At 37.5% G+C, this 18,943-nt stretch overlaps 1 protein-coding gene and 2 long non-coding RNA genes across 5 annotated transcripts; all 3 read left to right on the top strand.

Moving 5' to 3' along the window:
• Positions 1-3,967: 3,967 nt before the first annotated feature.
• On the top strand, positions 3,968-5,407 carry LOC116162882 (NAD(P)H-hydrate epimerase-like). The gene is made up of 3 exons (XM_031476642.1): positions 3,968-4,183; positions 4,234-4,742; positions 5,058-5,407. Exons 1-3 carry the CDS (start codon positions 4,148-4,150, stop codon positions 5,290-5,292), a joined length of 780 nt encoding a protein of 259 aa, XP_031332502.1. The 5' UTR covers positions 3,968-4,147; the 3' UTR covers positions 5,293-5,407.
• Positions 5,408-13,368: 7,961 nt separating this feature from the next.
• On the top strand, positions 13,369-15,548 carry LOC116162884. 3 transcript variants are annotated; one of them, XR_004143636.1, is made up of 5 exons: positions 13,369-13,966; positions 14,029-14,264; positions 14,337-14,632; positions 14,689-14,999; positions 15,054-15,548. It is a non-coding gene; the product is annotated as an uncharacterized LOC116162884 (long non-coding RNA). The 3 variants fall into 3 exon arrangements; XR_004143638.1 differs by having other exon boundaries at positions 14,689-15,003; XR_004143637.1 differs by having other exon boundaries at positions 14,321-14,632.
• Positions 15,549-15,976: 428 nt separating this feature from the next.
• LOC116162883 lies at positions 15,977-16,824 on the top strand. Its single transcript, XR_004143635.1, has 3 exons — positions 15,977-16,555; positions 16,599-16,715; positions 16,771-16,824. It is a non-coding gene; the product is annotated as an uncharacterized LOC116162883 (long non-coding RNA).
• Positions 16,825-18,943: the final 2,119 nt, after the last annotated feature.

The following is an 18,943-nucleotide window of genomic DNA, read 5'->3' as shown; positions in this document are numbered from 1 at the left end:
CAATGAGAATTTTGTGCAACTGTTTTCAATGAGTTCCATTGTAACATTGTTTTTGGTAACTTTTCATCTCTAAGTTGGCAGTTCGCCAAGACGTCAACGTCAAATCATCAGATGTGAAATCAAATTACGTACGTAAAATTTATGTGTTTTCCTTGATTTTTGGTACACGAAGAACTTAATACATTCCAAATCAGCAGTTTACACATCCACCATAAATAAATTTACTACGAGTAAAAAATTGCACATTCACGGAATTTAAAGTTTCCAAATGTCAGTGTTGTGTTTATCTACGCTACCAACTTAAAATTTGTCAACGTAAATGGTGTTGCCAACTTAAGACATATTAATTCTAAAGTTTCCTGTAGTTTTTGATAATTACTTTTTAATTAAATGAAAGCCCTTAAGACATATTAATTCTAAAGTTTCCTGTAGTTTTTGATAATTACTTTTTAATTAAATTAAAGCCCCGAAATAGAAAAAATAGTATGAAAAACACGTGTTACAATGCTTTATTGTAATACTCCCTATCTTGTGGACACTCGTGGCTCCGCTTCGCTACGCCACTCGTGCCACAAGATAGTCGTATTACAATAGGTCACATTGTAACACTTGTCTTCCAATATACTATTAATTTAGAGAAGCCCAGCCCATATGCTTTATCGACATGCTTTTGAAAAGATAAGTGTTCGTCTAAGATGAGCCCTAGGTTTTTCGTGTGTGTTACCCATTTAATTGCCGCACCGTTTAGTTTTAAAATATGACAGTTTAAATTAATTTCATTTGTCCTCATTCTATTTGATATGCAGAGGGCAACAGTTTTGTCTGGGTTCAGACATAATCCATTCCTATTGCACCAAAGATTTATATTGGCTAGGTCATAATTGATTTTAGTTATGACATGAATCATATGAGTTATGTTGCATGATGCATATAGGTAAGCGACATCTAGAAATAAATAGCTGCACTACTGCTGCTTTCCGCCATTGTGGTTGATGTAACTGTTTAATGGAGTCTTTGAGAATGACTCCTGGCCGCAATATTGGATTTTAAATGACAAAACTTTCAATATTCAAAGAAGAGGAGCAGTTTTACAGCGACTGTACTTTAAAATTCAACAATTCCTTAAAATAAAAAATAAAATGTGTCGCTTATTTTAGCAATATTGTAGTAATTACTGTCTTTCTAATAAAACCTTTATATAGTCACTCTAGAGTAATGTATGTAGATTTTCAAAAACCACGGTAAAAAATGATTGTATAAGCCCAGCATTCTCAAACCAAAGAGAGTACTCTTTGCTTAAAGTTGGATATAATTTTACCAAAGATCATACTACACTAGATAGCCAGCGTTAATGCAAGAGATGTTTCGTGTTGTAGTTCCATAAAAATATTATAGGGGGCTTTCAAAGTTAAGAACGTAACTAATTCATCCGAGGCCGTCTTCGTACGAGTTCGAATTTTATTTTTACTTTTTTTTGCCTTTATTTTTGAGTGGGCGGGGTTTCAGCCAAGGTTGCTCTACCAACCCCACCCACTATACATTTACAAATATCCATGCCCGAACCCGGATTCGAACCAGGGACCCTTAGCACCACAGTCCAGCTGTAATCATATCATAAATACAAAGAATGCGGTTATTGTCGAAAGACGAGACACGTAAACATGACCTAAAGTCACTAAATATAGAAAGTACCGCAATCCATTGGGCTCGTGTGTTAGAGAGAGAACGTATGATTTTTGCCCAAAAATGGCGGAAGTTACCTGATTCTAGTAACTTTAATGTTAGGGATTGTTCCATCTGTTTGGAGATATCTGTATATATTTTTATAAAACATGACAGTACTATGAACTTAGGTTATAAAAAATTACAGCTATTCAGATTTTATTTGTCAATTTTTTTAAGTTGGCAGCAAATTTGCCCAAAAATGGCGGATGATTGCGGTACTTTCTATATCTAGTGACTTTAACATGACCTACTGAACATTCTTCACGTTCATTATGATAAAATTACATGTGTATACGTGGGCGTCATTCAGGAAAAGATAGGTCCTGTTCCAGATAGGACGTTAAAATGAAAAACATAATTTGTGAGGTTTTACACATTCCCTTTGTATTTTTTTAACTAACGCCAACCAATACATTTTCCAAATTTTTCAGATGAAATTAATATTTGCAAAAGTCTTTTTTCTTAGCATAATTTTGTCAAAGTTTTAGTTTCAGGTACCTACGATACATCTAAGACGCTTTCTTTCGATGATCAAAACGCGTTTGGATTGTCAAATCACGTTCTTTTGAAGTGTGATCTTATGATCATGATTGCTAAAATCGTGAACAAACTGAACATAAAAGTTTTATGATCACAAATTCCTAACCTATAAATGCAAGGATATTTATACATATATGATATTTTTGCTCAAATGTTATAGGTTAGTCAATATTTGTAACATAATCGTGCAAGTACTTCCACTTGTATTTAAATTATTTTTATAATCCAAACACAAAATACGTAATTCGAATGCAAATGTGTACTACGTAAACTTAACCATACTTTGATTTGAATTCGCGCGTTCTTTCGTAAAACGTGACCCTACGAATCACGATCTCGAAATCATGATTGCCAAGTAGCCGAAAGAAAGCGCCTCCAATTTAGATTTGTTGTAATTAAACATTTTGTGATTGGAGTAAACGAGATCCCGCTTAAGTCTCCTACATAATAAAATTGTGTCGAGGATATCGAGTCGGAATTTGCTGAAATCGATCACATTGAACGTAATTGGTTTAATAGGTAATAAATATAATACAAACGCCTCCGCGATTCTTTTTGAAATCAGTCTGGAGGGGGGGGGATTATTGATTTTATCTTTCAAGGTATTTTAATTAAAGGTCTCAACGAAAGGAACTGTTTTCTACCCCCTTCTCCCTTCCCACATATCAAAAATGGGGGGGGGGATGACTTTATTCTTTATGGTACCTACCCTAATGTAAGGTCTCAACAAAAGAAAGTCTGCACAATTTGTACTTGTTTTTAATACGTCAGTACAGTTTGTACTTTTATTTCATAAACATTAACAACTCAAAATTTTAAGTAGGGCAACTCCGTTACGGCGTTACTCCGCTTGAGCACCCACGTCACTGTATTGCGTTTTTAAATGGACGTTTCCCGAGCCGCGCCAAAGCATGACTTACCTATTGATATCTCTTTTTGGTGCATGTATTTCCATTTAAAATTCCTTTAACGTAGAGCGTCCTTCTTATAGCGTTTTCGATTGGCAAAACTCACTGCACGAGTGTTGCACGAGAAACTGAAGAAATCCATGTGAAAATTGCTCTCAATGGAACATAAATGTTCTTAAATATTTGCTGTCATTTGTCCATAACCTCATTTTAGATTTGTATTTATACAATGATTTAGGTAATCGACAAATCTGTATTCTAAAAAACGACTGAAACGATTTCACTATTATTTATGATAAACAATGAGGAATATAAATTTGAAATTCCTGTAAAGAACCAATTTTTGGCGTTCACTTTAAAGAGTAAATGCAACTTTTTGTAAAGTAGAAGTTATATGGCTAGTTCATCATCTTCGCTGTCGCTAGATGACAACAAAAAACTCTCCAACGCAAGAAACAAGAAAATTGCCCTAAAATTACCAATAGAACGTAAAAATTGCACTCGTGCAGCACGAATTTTGCCAATCGAAAACGCTATTAGTTCACCACCCGAGGTGACAAAACTGGCTACCCACTTGCCTTCTACCACAACATTATTATGTGTTAGAACGACAAAGATATATAAACTGATGGCGTGCGTTAATTAAGCGCTAATCCGAAATCGAAACTTACTCATTTTACAGACTTTATACAATATACAATATACTGTGCCGTTGGCCTACTTCTAATAAATATGCATTGGGTACGTCTATGGCAACGTCCTTTACGCAGTTTATCCTTTTTCTGAATGTAGTTCCGTGCGCCACTGCCAAACATTGTTTTTTCCATCTTTAACCTCAAACTTTGTTTATTTTGAATTTTAATTGTTATACTATTATTATACTTATTATTGAAATTGTTGCTATGTGGTTATGCAGTAGCGGTTAGAGATAAAATTGCTTTCCGCTATTTTTTATATAATATTGATCAGTGCAAATGCAAGTACATTGCTGTCGGACAGCGGTAAGGCAGGTACATTTTATTTTATATCATAACTATACAATTTCTAAACTATGAAATAGATTTTACAGACACTCTCTAAATCATCAGTGATCAATATGCCACCTAAATACCTAACTCAACAAGAGGCGATAAATGTGGACGTGGATTTGTTTAATGAGTATAAATACAGTGTCGATCAGTTAATGGAATTGGCCGGCTTGAGTTGTGCAACAGCGATAGCCCAATGTTATAAGCCTGAAAAAATTAATTGCAAATCAGTATTGGTTTGTTGTGGCCCTGGAAATAATGGAGGTGATGGTTTAGTATGTGCAAGACATTTAAAACTATTCAATTACAATGTCTCGGTTTATTATCCCAAACGTACCGATAAAGACCTTTACAATAATCTAACGCACCAATGTGAAGCAATGGATATTCCTTTGTTGTCAGAATTGCCCATTTCCAATGAAATAAATAAATATGGTTTAATTGTAGATGCTCTGTTTGGATTTAGTTTCAAACCACCTGTACGTGCTGCATTTGTGCCTATTATTGAATTAATGAAAACTACTACGGTACCCGTAGCTAGGTGAGTAAAATCCAATTTATATAAATCGACCGATACACGAAAACCTTTTTGCTTCTTTATTGATTGAGGGTTGAAATCTCATTTGTCTAACTTATAGAAGCTACAATAGCTCGTACAATAGCCTTCAGATCAGTTGACTGAATGAGTGAAGAATTTTTATTAAGTAGTTAAAAATCAAAAATTATCTAATTTCTTAATTGCACCAGTCAACTGAATTGGGGTTGATCGATCCTAAATGAACCATCCCTAACAATGACGGGAATGGAATAATCATTTGCTGCAAGTTATTAAATTTAAAGGAAACTATTTTTACAGTATTGATATTCCAAGTGGATGGGATGTGGAGAATGGAGAACCTCCTGAAGGTGGAGTCAAACCAGAGTTACTTATATCTTTAACAGCACCGAAGCTGTGTGCAAATAAGTTTAATGGGAAATACCATTATTTAGGAGGACGGTTTGTTCCGCCGTCACTTGAGAGTAAATATAATCTTTCGTTACCTAAGTATCCAGGAACAGAATGTTGCATTTTATTAAATTCTAGCTTATAGATTATTCAGATTTATGCTGCCAGATAGGCGATGATGCAATTGTTTATGGGAAGACTACTTATAGAATTATACCATACTATTTTAATTAAATAAACCACATATGTTACTAATTAAACATGTACTTTTTTCCTTATCTACCCATCGCCATTAGGTTGAAGTTGCTCCTGGAAGTTGGACCAATTGTGTCAATTTGCAATGTATGTTAGTTTTTAGTTGCGCCATTGACTAATACCATAAGCATTGATTATACACACCATGTATAATCATAAGGAAACGCAAGAGTTGCAAACAAATACGATAAACTGGCATTGCTAATTTCGGTCAGGATATGCTGTCATTAAATAACCGTAAAAATAGAAAATCATACGTTCATTAGCGTCCCCTTGTTCTGAGATGGCGCTATTTAGTCGGGGAGCGCCTAGAACGCGCCGCCGGAGTGGTAGCTAGGGATCAAACAAGCCTTTAGATTTTTGTACAATTTTTAAAAACCGTTTGTTGTATCAGCCTAATTCTTTTTTTATATTAATCAGCACGGACCAGCACAGGAGGTAACGAATTTTCATCGATATACATTAGCTACAAATAGGTTAATTAAATTTTTGAAAATGAGCAATTTTAATTTTTTATGAAATCAAATCTCCATGAATTTCGTTATTGCCTTCTTCCTTCGGGTCATTACATAGATAACGCTTAAGTTTCTAGTCATTTTATGGTCACTTAAGGCTGGACAGTACATACAGAACGGAGTATGTAAAGTTGCCTATTGTCAATCCCCAAATTTGGTTATTTATAATATTAATTTGTGTTCGATGGTAAAAACATAAACTTAGTCCAATTATAATGCATATTTTCTATCTGTATAAAACCAGCCACGCGGCGGAAGCTATCTTTTCGCGCTTTTGAGGAAAACTTTTAAGTTGTTTTTCCAAGATAACTTATCTATAAATGAAGTTGGAACAATTTCCAAAATTAAGATACGTTCGTAAACTTAATATCTAGGCAATAACGCCAGGAAAATTTATTTCCTTTTTTCTTTTCCAAAATATGACACCCTAACAGCCCTCGACGTTGCCCTTAAAAAAAAAGCTTATTTTAAAGCATTTTAGTAAACCCCGGCGTTATTGTCTAGCTAAAGCATTCACCTTTCACAGGAATATTCGACCCCTTCTTCATCTTCACTCAGAATTAAGATATCGTGGATCAAGTATTTTCGGGCAACGGAACGGGTGTACTGTCCAGCCTTAAAGGAAATTTTTACTAAAATTCTTCATTACCTATAGCATAGGCAACATACTACAGACGGTCAATGCAATTGTATAGAAATAAACGCAACACCTAATAGTGTACGGTTAGTGTGTTGTCTACCTTGAAGCAGTCGAAATAAATTGTGGTAAAATGTGGTAGACGCACAGAAAACTGTTGTGTGTGGTAAAAGTGTGTAATAGATGGAGTCATTTTTGTAAAATTAAAATACATATACTCAAACCATTGAATAAAAAAATTTTTTATTCAATGCTCAAACCTTATTTCCTCGGCTTCAACGCCGGCCTTTACTTAGATAAGATAAGTGCTCACTTGTATAACATCATAAATTACATGAAATAGGATACATTTTAATTCTTCATTTTTCTCTTTTCTAAACATTTAAAAAATTGATGGAGCGGGTTGGTTATACAAGGGCGGGAAACTAAATTTGCCCTCCACATATAAAATTATGAGGTTGGACAAGAAAAGATTTTATTAGAATAATAAACAATTTTTGTTTTTCCATAATAAATATACTATTATACCGGGTGGTGACTTGAACAACGCACCATAGGAATTGCAATAGTAATTTTTTCATTTCTGATTATTGACTTCTCTAATTATTTTAGAGAGAAAGTCTATTTAGGTTTTTTGTAGAGAAAAAAATTACGAATCCATGCATACTATAGCTTTTAATTTTCTGAACTTTGAATCCAAGAAATTGGATAACTAAAAACTGGCGCTTTTAAGAAAATCAGTGGTGCCATGGCAATTTGAGATCAAACATGGCAAATGCAGGCGCTTTTGTTTGATTTCCTAACTCCATGAAATTACCGACTTTACAAACGCGACAGTTTTTAATTTTTAAATTTTTACTGATTCTGAGTTTATAAAATACGAAACAAGAGTATGTACGGATTCGTTTATATAATTCGAGGTAAATCTTTCACTCACGCCTTTGACGCTCCCGACTAAGGCGACGACGGGCGACTTCAGCGCCCCCCAGACTTGGCGTCCAGGGCCTGGGCCCCCCTCCCCCTCGCCCCTCCCCCTCGCACGGCCTTGCCTACCTTACCTATATGTATCTGTGATGATACCCCATCACAAAATTTTTTGATTAGGGGAGGGCCGAGGGAGCACTTAACGAACTTTATTTTATGTCAATGTGTAGGGTCAACATAGTCCAGTCAAATTAGCTCCAAAAGTATTCTAAACTGGATGTTGGCATTTCACACAACAAAACCAAGTGTATTCTATGTAGTTCCCTGCCCGGAAGTTCTCGGAACATATTGCTATACACAAAAAAACCAAGAAAAAATGGAAAAATGCAGTTATCTCGTCAACTATTGCTCGAGCTCATAGAAATGAATTTGTTTAGAATCGAATTTTCAGTTGGTACAGAACCGTTCATTTTTAAATGTTATTGTTTTTTCTGGAAAAATACAAAAAAAGTAATCCCAAAAATTAACATTTGTTTTTGTTGATACGCCCTTCTCGATGCTTTGTCTTTCAAACTGGATGACTCCCAGAGCGTTTTCAATATTTTTATGGATGGTGGAACCGTAAAACAACCTATTCCAACAATTGTCTGTTGTCCCGATGAGTTTTGCAAATCGACGGACTGTGGAATTAGTTTAGTGGAAACCCCAGAAATAGACCAAGAAAGTAACTTTATAATAGGCCCTTGGCACTCTGTTTAATAAAAATCATACCAACTGTACCTATCTGATAGAAAAATCGATTCTAAACAAATCGTTCTCTTCATTTTTTCCGTAAGAGGAATAGTTAACGAGATACCTAATGAAGTCAAATGCAAAAAAACGATATTTTCCCATTTTTTCTTCGTTTTCTTCTGTATAGCAATATGTTCCCGGAGTTTCCGGTCAGCTAGACTGCCATTTACAGATTCAGGGGATTTTTTGCATACAATACACATGGTTTCGTTGAGTGAAGTGACAACACACTAAACCGGCAGACAGTAATAGATACAAAGCTATAAACCATCTCGAGGATCGCTATTAAAACTTTGCTTTGTGACAATTTTCGTAGGTAATTGCACAAGTCCATCAAAATGCTCTTTTAACAAATTATGAAAATAACCGAATGCAGTTTTTTACTGATAAGATACTTGAATAAACAAGTAAAAAGGTTTTCGCCCTATAGGCAAGTAACTGCGGCGCATTTTCCATAAATTGATCAATACTTCCCCAAAGGCCATACCTATGTGCGCTAAGTTTTTCATTACTACACGCATATATGGTTAAAATTTTAAAGAAATATCTTCATAAATAAAGAAGTTGACACTTACTGCGCTTATTAATCTGATATTTACAATATGCAATACGTTTGATTTTATTATAAGTATCTTTGGTTAAAATTTCAAAGAAATATCTCCATAAATAAGAAAGTTTGCATTGCGCAGTCTGCGCATGCGCACATCTGATTTTGACTATATGCGATATGTTTGCCTTTACTACAAGTATCTGTGATTAAAATTTCAACAAAATATATTAATAAATAAAAAAGTTAACATTGCGCAGCCTGCGCATGCGCAGTTCAATCGTCAATATTTTCTTTGACTCAGGTGCCAGAGCGATACGCTACCGAATGCAAAAAGAACGAACTAAATATCTTGAAAACTGTAGGAGTAGTTAAGGCCTCGGACAGACGGACGGACAGAGAAAGTGGCTGCAATAGCGCACGCAACTTCGTTGGAAAATGCGCTAAAAATTATCAGATTTATTTTGATGCACGAGTGTAATTCCCGAATAAACATTACACTCACCTTACCTACTTATAAAATTGTTAAGTGTATTCAGAGCATATTTTAAGGGATTTCCACTGGGCGACAAGGACCTGTACTGAGTGTACTCACCGGGGGGTCTGCGATACCCCCCAGGAGAGAGGGGGGTCCGGGGCCCCCCCGGAAAATGTTTGCACAAATTAAAGGGAAAATCACAGATTTTTACGTGTCTTTTAATGAAATAGAACTTGGCGTTGGCGTAGGTTTAGTTTTAAAAGTAAATAATTAATAAGTAAATAATTGATTACATGTACTATGTAGGTAGGCTACTATAAAATACCTTATTAATAACGAAGAATTAACCTGGAATATCCGTTAGTCAGTCACTGGTCAGTTAGTTGGAGTCGAGTCGACCGACAACATTCCCCCAACACAGTGCACTCTCGACTGGCGGCATTCGGCAAGCCGGCAAAATCGGAGCGCTAGCGTCGACTTAGCTGCGCATGCGCTACTGACATACTTTCAAACTGCGCGCCTTTTCTCATGTGTTCTACACTTGTACCGTGTACGGTTGGGATTTTTGGCCCAAAAGAAGTATATGAATAATGACTCTCGACTCTCCCCGACTCATTTTAAGTCAGAAATCGCATATTATGTTATCAAAAATCTCTAAACCTTCCCCATATAGTTTTATTCGTTGAAGTTTTTTAAAAATAAAAAAAACTTCAACGAATAAAACTATATGGGGAAGGTTTAGAGATTTTTGATAACATAATATATTTCAACCCCCATTTCGAGGAACGATGGATCCAACTCAAAAAAAAAAAAAATCAGAAATCGCAGTTCCATTGTTACTCGCTTGTTTACTAAACGGAAACTGAGAATATTCTAAAATATTTACTCAATGTCTGTCATTTTTTAAATACTTTTAAAATTCCGATAAATGTAAAATGTGAATTATTAAATTATTAAAAAATATAAATTTGCCGGCACCACCCATAGCCACTGGGCGACAAAATCTCAACACTGGGCGACACAAGTGTCACCCAGTTAACATGTTATTTTATGCCCTGAGTGTATTCCCATGCAGGTGCAATTATCGCAGGGCTCTTTCGTTTTCTGCAATGCAATTACCGCTGTAATTGACCGATAATTGCACACCTCATATGGGATTTATTACATATGAGGCAAATATTCATACGAAAATTTGCTTACGTTTAGGTTTTCTTTATCCAAGTAAAATGAAGTTAAATTGCTGATTGCAAGATTTATTCCACAAACGGAGAGACAAGTAGGTATATAAATATAAACAAACACGGAGATTACACTTTTTTCGAGAATTCGAAAAGTGGTGCAAGTTATATCGTTTCTTATGCACCCAAAGACAACGAGTAATACGTAATTGCGAATATGAAGTGATATTTGCTTTGTATGTGTACCTGCAAAGATTATCAGCACTTCGCCCAGATGTAAATATGGGGATTTCTTGCGAGAGTGGGACAGCTTTCTAAAAATAAAGTATCAATACTTCTTTCCCTAGACAATTTGCAAAACCATTCCAAAATAAGAAATCTGTAGAAGAACCAACACATTGTTGTATGCGCTAATAGATGGAGCAAAATAGAGGGATAGCAGGTTTTTAAATAAGGGGACATTTGAAACAAAACTTGGCGTGCTTTTTCCCCTTAAAGGTTGATTCTCACTATACATAACGTTTCCATACCATATCCTTTCCATAACCATTCCGTAAATTATTATATCTATGAAATTGACCTTTAAGCAATAGATAGCCAGCGTATATGCAAGAGTTGTTTCGCGTTTAAGTAGTTCCATAAAAATATTTATAGGGGGCTTTCAAAGTTAAGAACGTAACTGATTCATCCGAAGCCGTCTTCGTACGAGTTCGAATCATATCATAAATACAAAGAGTGATTATTGTCTAAACACGAGACACATAAACATGACCTACTGAACACTCCTCACTATCATTGGGATAAAATTACATTTGTAAGTGGGCGTCATTCAAGACGAGGTAGATTCTATTACAGTCAGGACGTTACAATGAAAGAAATAATTTGAAAGTTGTACACAATATTCCCTTTGCTTTTTTTTAACCAGCGCTAACCAATACATTTTCCAGATTTTCGGATTAAATTAATAATTGCAAAAGCGTCTTTTTTCTTAGCATAATTTCTGAAAACTTTTAGTTTCACGTACCTATCTACGATACTTTAGCAAATCTTCAAATATAATATCACAGATTTAAATATACTATAAATCTGTGATAATATGCACCTACTTATCCAGGCATATTTACATTGTAACCACACATTTATCTAATTTAGATTTGTTGTAATTAAGCATTTTATGATTGGGATAAACGAGATATCCCGCTTAGCCTCCTACATAATAAAATTGTGTCCAGCTAAAGTGAGTCGGAACTAGAAGCGTCTGTGGTTAAAATTTCAAAGAAATATCTCCATAAGTATGAAAGTTGGCATTGCACAGTCTGCGCAAAATATGGAAAATACGAAACTGATCGAAATGGGCAAATATAGACCATAACGGCTATCAATTAGCGTAAACCCGAAGTCTCTAGGTGGCCCAGGGGCCGAGATCTCGATGGAACGGATGGACGGACGGACGGACAGATGGAAACACGAGCACATAAGCTTTACCTCACTTCGTTGTGTTACGATAAAAAATTTAATTTAAAACAAGATGTGAGTATTCGGTATTTTAATTTACAGTAAGGTAACCAGATAAAAACATCTATAACACCCACACAAGGTTGCGCTTAAGAATGACACCGATATCCCATACAATAGCCCTTTATTCTAAAAATAACTGTGCTTTGCCATTTCGCGCGTCTTCTTACCCCGCCAGGTAGTTTGTACTATTCTCATAAAAACATAGCCGCTGGAGGACGCAGTCGACTTATTTGGCGGGACGAATTATGAGAGTCTAAAATTTATACAGCGCTGTCTATCTAGTGTAGTATGATCTTTGCTTTAAGTGATATGTGCGTAAGACATTCAGCCGCGCGCTAATACACATTCTCCTTTCCGTTCACATATGGAAGGCGAATGTGTATTAGCGCGCGACTGAATGTCTTACGCACATATCACTTAAAGGTCAATTTCGTAGCTTATAATAATTTACGGAATGGTTATGGAATGGATATGGTATGGAAACGTTATGTATAGTGAGAATCAGCCTTAAGATTGACCGTCTGTAGTATATGTTGTCTGTGCCTTGCCTATAGTGTCCCTAGAGGTGTTTCGCACTATATTTACATCGAAAGCTAAACGTTAGTTCAGCGGTTCGTCTATAGATGGCGCAGAAACATATACAGGACCACGGTACTCGGCAGTCACTATCTCGAATATACCGCTCTCGTTCGTTCATAAGGCAAAAAGAACTCGCGACCCTGTAGGAGGTCAGAGTAAATGTATAGATTTTGGTTTTTTCAGTAGGCAGGGACGAACGGGGCGGTTTCTTAAAGGGGGGAATGCTTTTCCAACTTTCGAAATTCAAATGCTTAGACTATTGGTATTCTTTTGAATTACGCCAAATAGAATTTTGCACTCACACTGTACACTGTAGGTACCTTGTAGCGCCTTGCGATATGTTGCCCTTAGAGGCCTTAGATCATACATTATACCGGGTGGTGCCTAGGGCAACGCAGCATAGGGATTTCAATGGTAATTTCTTTATAGCCAATTTTTTTTTTTGGACAGGTGGGAAAATGCATTACGCACACTCCGGCTGGGAACCCGGAATAGTGTGGGACTCCCCTATAACCCCACCTGAGGCGTCGGCTACTGCGGCCATTAGCCTATAGTTTGCAGAAAACTAATTTTTAAATTGAACTTTATAGTAAATATGCACAACAAACAATTAAACCAGATCACATCAATATACAAAACAACCATAATATAGATATTAAAATTTTAACAAAACATTCATTATTATTACTATCCTCACCATTACCACCATTTTCATTATTTTTATTTTTGACGATCATCTATAGTTTATCAAGCATTCCAATGCACCGCATGTAGGTAATTGTCCTCTCACACTCTTCCCTTCCCTTAAAATTTTCGGCCCAGTTCCTGTTAATCTTAAAGGTGGCACGCTGAACATCAAACTTCACGCAAGTACAGAGTATATGTTCCACCGTCAATGCTACATTACATCTCTCACATACTGGAGCATTCTCACCTTTCAGCAAGTATCCATGTGTGAGAGCAGTGTGCCCTATCCTCAGCCTGTATAGTTTGGTATGGTTATATCGTCCCACCTTCATGTGGAACAGCGGACCTGGGCTTGGTTTGACCCTTCTAAGCCTAGTTTCCGTCTCCGTCCACGCTTCCCTCCATTTCTCCATCAACTGACTCATCACAATCGACCGTCTTGATCTTTTCGTCGAGTCTGCGAAATCAGTCTCGCCCAATCCCAGTTCATCCAATACCTATACCTCTCCAGATCGTATGCCTAACGGTCTACATGCTCTTAATCGCGCAGTTCTTGTTCTATCTGTAAGTATTTGGTGGTTTGGATGGTTTTCCTGCAGCGATATGTTCAGACAATACTGAGTGATGATCTGCTTTCTTCGCAGAGCCAGCGGGTGAACGTTTGCCTCGACGTGGAGGGCATCAGTCGGACTTGTTGGAAAAGCTCCAAGTGAGTATCGAATCGCGAGATTCTGAACTTCATCAAGTTCCTTGAGCTGAGTTTTACTACAGGTGGAGTGGACGTTACAGCCGTAGTCGAGCTTTGAAAGTATCAGAGCCTTATAAACGTCAAGAAGCGTTTTTGGATCGGCTCCCCACTTGTGATGTGCGAGTACTCTGATAATGTTTAACAATTTTCGACAAGACGTTACCAGCCCTTCGACATGTCGTTTCCACCTCAGCTCGCTATCGAAAACCAGACCTAAAAATCTGACCTCCTGGGGCACAACTATCATTCGGCCATTCAGGTATAGTACAGGATCGTAGTGTGGCCTGCGAAGCCGACAAAAATGTAATGCCTTAGTTTTTTCTTCTGACAGCTCGAAACCCACTTCCTTCGTGTTCGTAGATATGGAGTCGATCGCGTCTTGGAGTTTGCGCGTCGCACCACCGACAGTTTCATTCGCGCAAGCTATCATTAGGTCGTCCACGTACAGGCGTTTATCGATCTCGTGCGTGACACCTCGTGTAATCTCGTTTATCGCTATTGCGAAAAGCGAACAATTCAACGTCGAACCCTGCGGGACACCGTTCTCCAAGACGCGTTCTTTGGAGTAAACGTCGCCAATCCTAACGGTAAAACTTCGTCCCTCGAGGAACGACCGGACAAATTTGGGTAAGTTTCCACGTAGATCGTATTTGTGCATCTTTTCTATAATTCCGTGTCGCCAGGTCATGTCGTACGCGCCTCTAATGTCGAAGAGAGTTGCTACCAGGTGTTTGCGCTCGTCGAATGCCCGCAGGATATTATCGCCGAGCCCGACAAGATGGTCAGTCGTCGATCGCTCCTTGCGAAACCCGGCCTGATATGGTACCAGCACTCCGCTACTCTCCAAGTAAAACTGGAGTCGCACGTTAACCATTTTTTCGAGCAGCTTTCCCAAACACGACGTCAGGCTGATTGGGCGGTAGTTCTTCGAGAAGAGTGGGTCCTTTCCCGGCTTCGGAATCGGGACCACAATGGCCTTTTTCCATTCCCGGGGGTAAGTATGTGTTTGCCAGCAAACGTTATAATATTTTAATATGATCCTTTTCAGGTCATCGGTGCAATGACGAAGCATCTCATTGTGGATACCATCTTGCGGATTCTCCAATATCGTGTCGTCAGTACCGCGAAGGAAATTGGGATGCCTGGTACGAGACGAGATCGACCAGATATGGCCCCGATCTTCCCCCATACCTCATTCGATGTAGCGTCCGGTGTGATAGTAGACACGTAACGCTGCCAAGACGTTCTTTGGGCATTGAGAATCGCTCGTCGACACTGCTCTCTTCTTTTTAAACTCGACCAAGTTTTCGTTACTAGGACGACGTTTAAATTGCCTCAAGGCCTGTTTTTTAACATTTATTTTTTGTTTTATTTCAGGTGTCCACCACGGAACCCTGCGTTTGATGACACAGGACCTCGATCTTGGGATGCATTCTTCCGCCGCTTTCAAGATGGAGTCGGTAAGTGATTTTACATTTGGGTTTCCCTCGTCGGGAGGAACGAGTTTTTCAGAGAAAGCTTTCCAATCAGCTTGCCATAGCTTGAACTTAGACACTGTCCTAATGGGAAAGTTTCCACCTCCGATCGTGATAACGATTGGATAGTGGTCGCTGTTGAAAAGATCGCTCTCCACCTCCCATTTGAGGTAGGTGTGCATGGTCGGCGTGCATATAGACAAGTCGATCGAGTCGAAAGTGCCCGATCGGACGTCAAAGAAAGTCGATGCGTTCTCGTTTAAGATACTGAGATCTTTGCTTTCTAGCAGTTCCAAGAGCTCTTTACCGCGAGTGGTGAGAGTTAAAGTCTCCGACAAAAATGAACGGTGCTGGAAGCTGGTCGATAATTCTTCCTATTTCTACTACGTCATAATTTGTGTTTGGAAGATATACGTTGCAAAGCGTAAAGCTGTTGTTAAGATCGAGTTTTACAGCCACAATCTGGTAATCTGTGTCGATTCTAATTCGCTTGTATGGAGTGCCTCTCCTTATGGCAATAGCCACTCCACCGCAGGCCCTTCCTGGTGATCGAAAGTCTTTCCGTATGATCTCAAAACCGTTCATGGAAAATTTGCTTCTAGGTTTTAGGTGAGTCTCTTGGAGAGCGATGCACAGCGGTATAAAATAAATAACATTTAGTGTATATGGGGACAAATACAAATACACGACATTGAGCAACGATACTAAACAATTAAGTAAATAAATAAATACAGACATCGATCAAAAAATATCATAGGTTTTATCACAGATTCTATCACTTACTAGATGGTAACCCAGGCCCTCGGGGTTTACCCTTGGGCCACCCCTTTTTCTTTTTACCGCTTTTTGCCTCTTCTAGGCCCTTCATCTACGGACTCAATGCTTGAGGTCGCGGATGACGTCAGAGAGGGTTTGCGTTTTGCACCCCTGGATTCGGCATCCATGGGTATCGGAAGACGAAATTCTACTCCCTCGCGACAGAGATTCGTCATCTATGGGTACCGGAAGACAAAATTCTACTCTATCGTCAGCAGGCCGCGATAGAGACTGTTTCACGTGTGCGATCATCTCTGAGGTAAGTTCCTTCATTTCTTCCCTAATAATCTTTCTGATTTCAGCCACCAACTGTACCTGAGACGGGATAATGTTTTGTTGTGTCGAGCCACCATTGTGCATAGCAACATTAGCATACAAATTATTGGTCGTTACGGTACTACCAATCGTCTTGCTTCCGGGTAAGTTACCCTCCGTGTAACTTTGATTTCTTGAATTTGCAGCTCTTGTTTATAGGTACATTTCACATGACCTGGAGTTTGCAGGGTGATTTCCTTTACAGTTTATACAGCGGCGGTTTTCCACATACACATACTTGAGGACTCTGACACTTTACAGTAGTATGTCCAAATTTCTGTAACAGCGCATCGGTGGAGCATAATATAATGCTATGGGTGGAGGGATATACGGCCTCACTCTTAAAACATAGAAAGCTGCATCTATTTTCGTAGGTAATACGGTAGAATTGAACGTAAGTATAATGTTAGGAGTGTCTACAAGATTTCCACTGACTTTCCTCTTAATCCTTTTCACAGCAATCACATTTGTAGTATAGGCAACCTGACATGTATGCATGTATTGTAGTACCAGTGTACACGCAACAAATAAACCAGTCTTCCTCTAGCACTCATGCCTTACACTTCTATTATTACAACATTCTCATCCTTAAGACCGTCTAGTATTTCTTCTTCACTGCAATTTAAAAAATGACGGCAGTAAATAACACCCTTAGTCTAGAGACGTTTCATGCGGCTTGACTTTCACCATAGAACAACAAACTACTTTCACTTCAAATTCCCCAAATCGACCAATTTGCATCAGTCTCCTTGACTGTTTGTTACTCACCAATTATTAGTTCCCCTAATTATTTCAGAGCAAAAGTCTAAATACGTTTTTTTAGAGAAAAAAATACTGCATCTGTTCATACGATTACTTATAATTTTCTGTTTTTCAAAACCTAGTCCAGGGAATAGAGGGTTTTAACTTGCAAAATGAGAAGTAGTTCCAATTTCTTTTGCATGTCATAGACAGTCATCTGGTGGTTAAGAATCTAAGTTTTCGACCTCCCACCCCTTGTGCTTCCTCCGTACCACCCCCAAAGCCCCTGAAATTTGGTTGGTTTCTTAGTTTTTCAATCATGTCTTTTTAATGGTTCACTTTAGAAAAAAATATAATATACTACTATATACTATATAAAAAATATAGTATATCTAATATACTTTTGAAATTAAAAAATTGTCTCACTTCAGTTCAGTAGTTGTAACTACTTCTCGTTTTGCAGGAAATGGTCCATTTTCAGTCTCTATTTCCTGGACTAACCGTAGAAAACCACAAAATAAAAAATTACATTTGTATAAATCAGTGATGCTTTGGAATCTTTTAATAAACTACAAGCGCATCGCATCTAAGTTATCGTTGTTTGACGTCGAACAATTTTCATATTTAATTCTGTTACAACTATCCGACGCGACGCAAGAAACAGCGTCTATGAGGTATTGAGGTAATGTTTTTTTTAGAGATTGTAATGCTGCATCTGCATCAGATACTATTTTGTATTATTTTCCGGAACCAGAGTACATAATCGAAGAAAAAGAAATTGATTTGAGGAAGAATTGCTCTTAAACATATATTCGGATTTTCCGCTGCTGCAGCCGAAGCCTGAAACGATGAATATATATTGTCGTTTTCCTTATGGTTTTGACGGACATTTTGAACATTATTGCACTTGCAGGGATTTAACACTGTTCCTGTTCTTTGAAACTTGCTCACCATTCTGTCTACTGTGGTACTGCTTGAAATCGTTATTACTTGGCGGGCATAAAACAACTTTAACATTATTCCTCTTTCTCTTCAGTTAAATACATGATAAACATTTTGATGATTAACTAATTTATAAAAAGTATAAATTTAGTATACATCAAAGGCAAATAATGAAAAGTTATCGCTGTTTTTTTAGTTAATTCCAAGGCATATCTGATTTATTGTAAAATGAACCTTTTTATTTTGTCGATTTCTACGGTTTTGAAAAACGGAAAATTATGAGCAATAGTATGAACAGATGCAGTATTTTTTTCTCCGAAAAAATCCTGTTTAGACTTTTGCTCTAAAATAATTAGGGGAGCTAGTAATTGACTATAAAGGAATTACCATTGAAATCCTTATGCTGCGTCGCGCTAGGCACCACCCTGTATACTCAGCATTATATGATGCTACATTGCTACGAGTAAAATATGTATAAGATCTGGCTTCATTTTCCGAAAACAAAAACTTACTAAATCATGAGCGGTAAATTCGAATACAGTAGAAACACGCAAAATCCAAGACTGAGACTGGGTCATTGTAAAACGTAATGGCTTTACTATCTATGCAGTAAGTCGGCATTGCTGTTTAATCCTTCATTTGTTTCTCA

Source organism: Photinus pyralis, unplaced genomic scaffold (assembly GCF_008802855.1).
Source record: "Photinus pyralis isolate 1611_PpyrPB1 unplaced genomic scaffold, Ppyr1.3 Ppyr1.4_LG2, whole genome shotgun sequence".
NCBI classification, from domain to species: domain Eukaryota; kingdom Metazoa; phylum Arthropoda; class Insecta; order Coleoptera; family Lampyridae; genus Photinus; species Photinus pyralis.
The sequence above is the reverse complement of the archived record's forward strand: the minus strand, read 5'-3'. Positions and strand labels throughout refer to the sequence as shown.

What these genes read in the sequence shown, in the direction of transcription:
- LOC116162882 (XM_031476642.1), top strand. Translation starts at nt 4,148, where the DNA reads ATGCAAGTACATTGCTGTCGGACAGCGGTAAGGCAG. An exon ending in GTCGGACAGCGGTAAGGCAG is followed by an intron (nt 4,184 to 4,233) that starts GTACATTTTATT and finishes ACTATGAAATAG; the next exon opens with ATTTTACAGACACTCTCTAA. An exon ending in ACTACGGTACCCGTAGCTAG is followed by an intron (nt 4,743 to 5,057) that starts GTGAGTAAAATC and finishes CTATTTTTACAG; the next exon opens with TATTGATATTCCAAGTGGAT.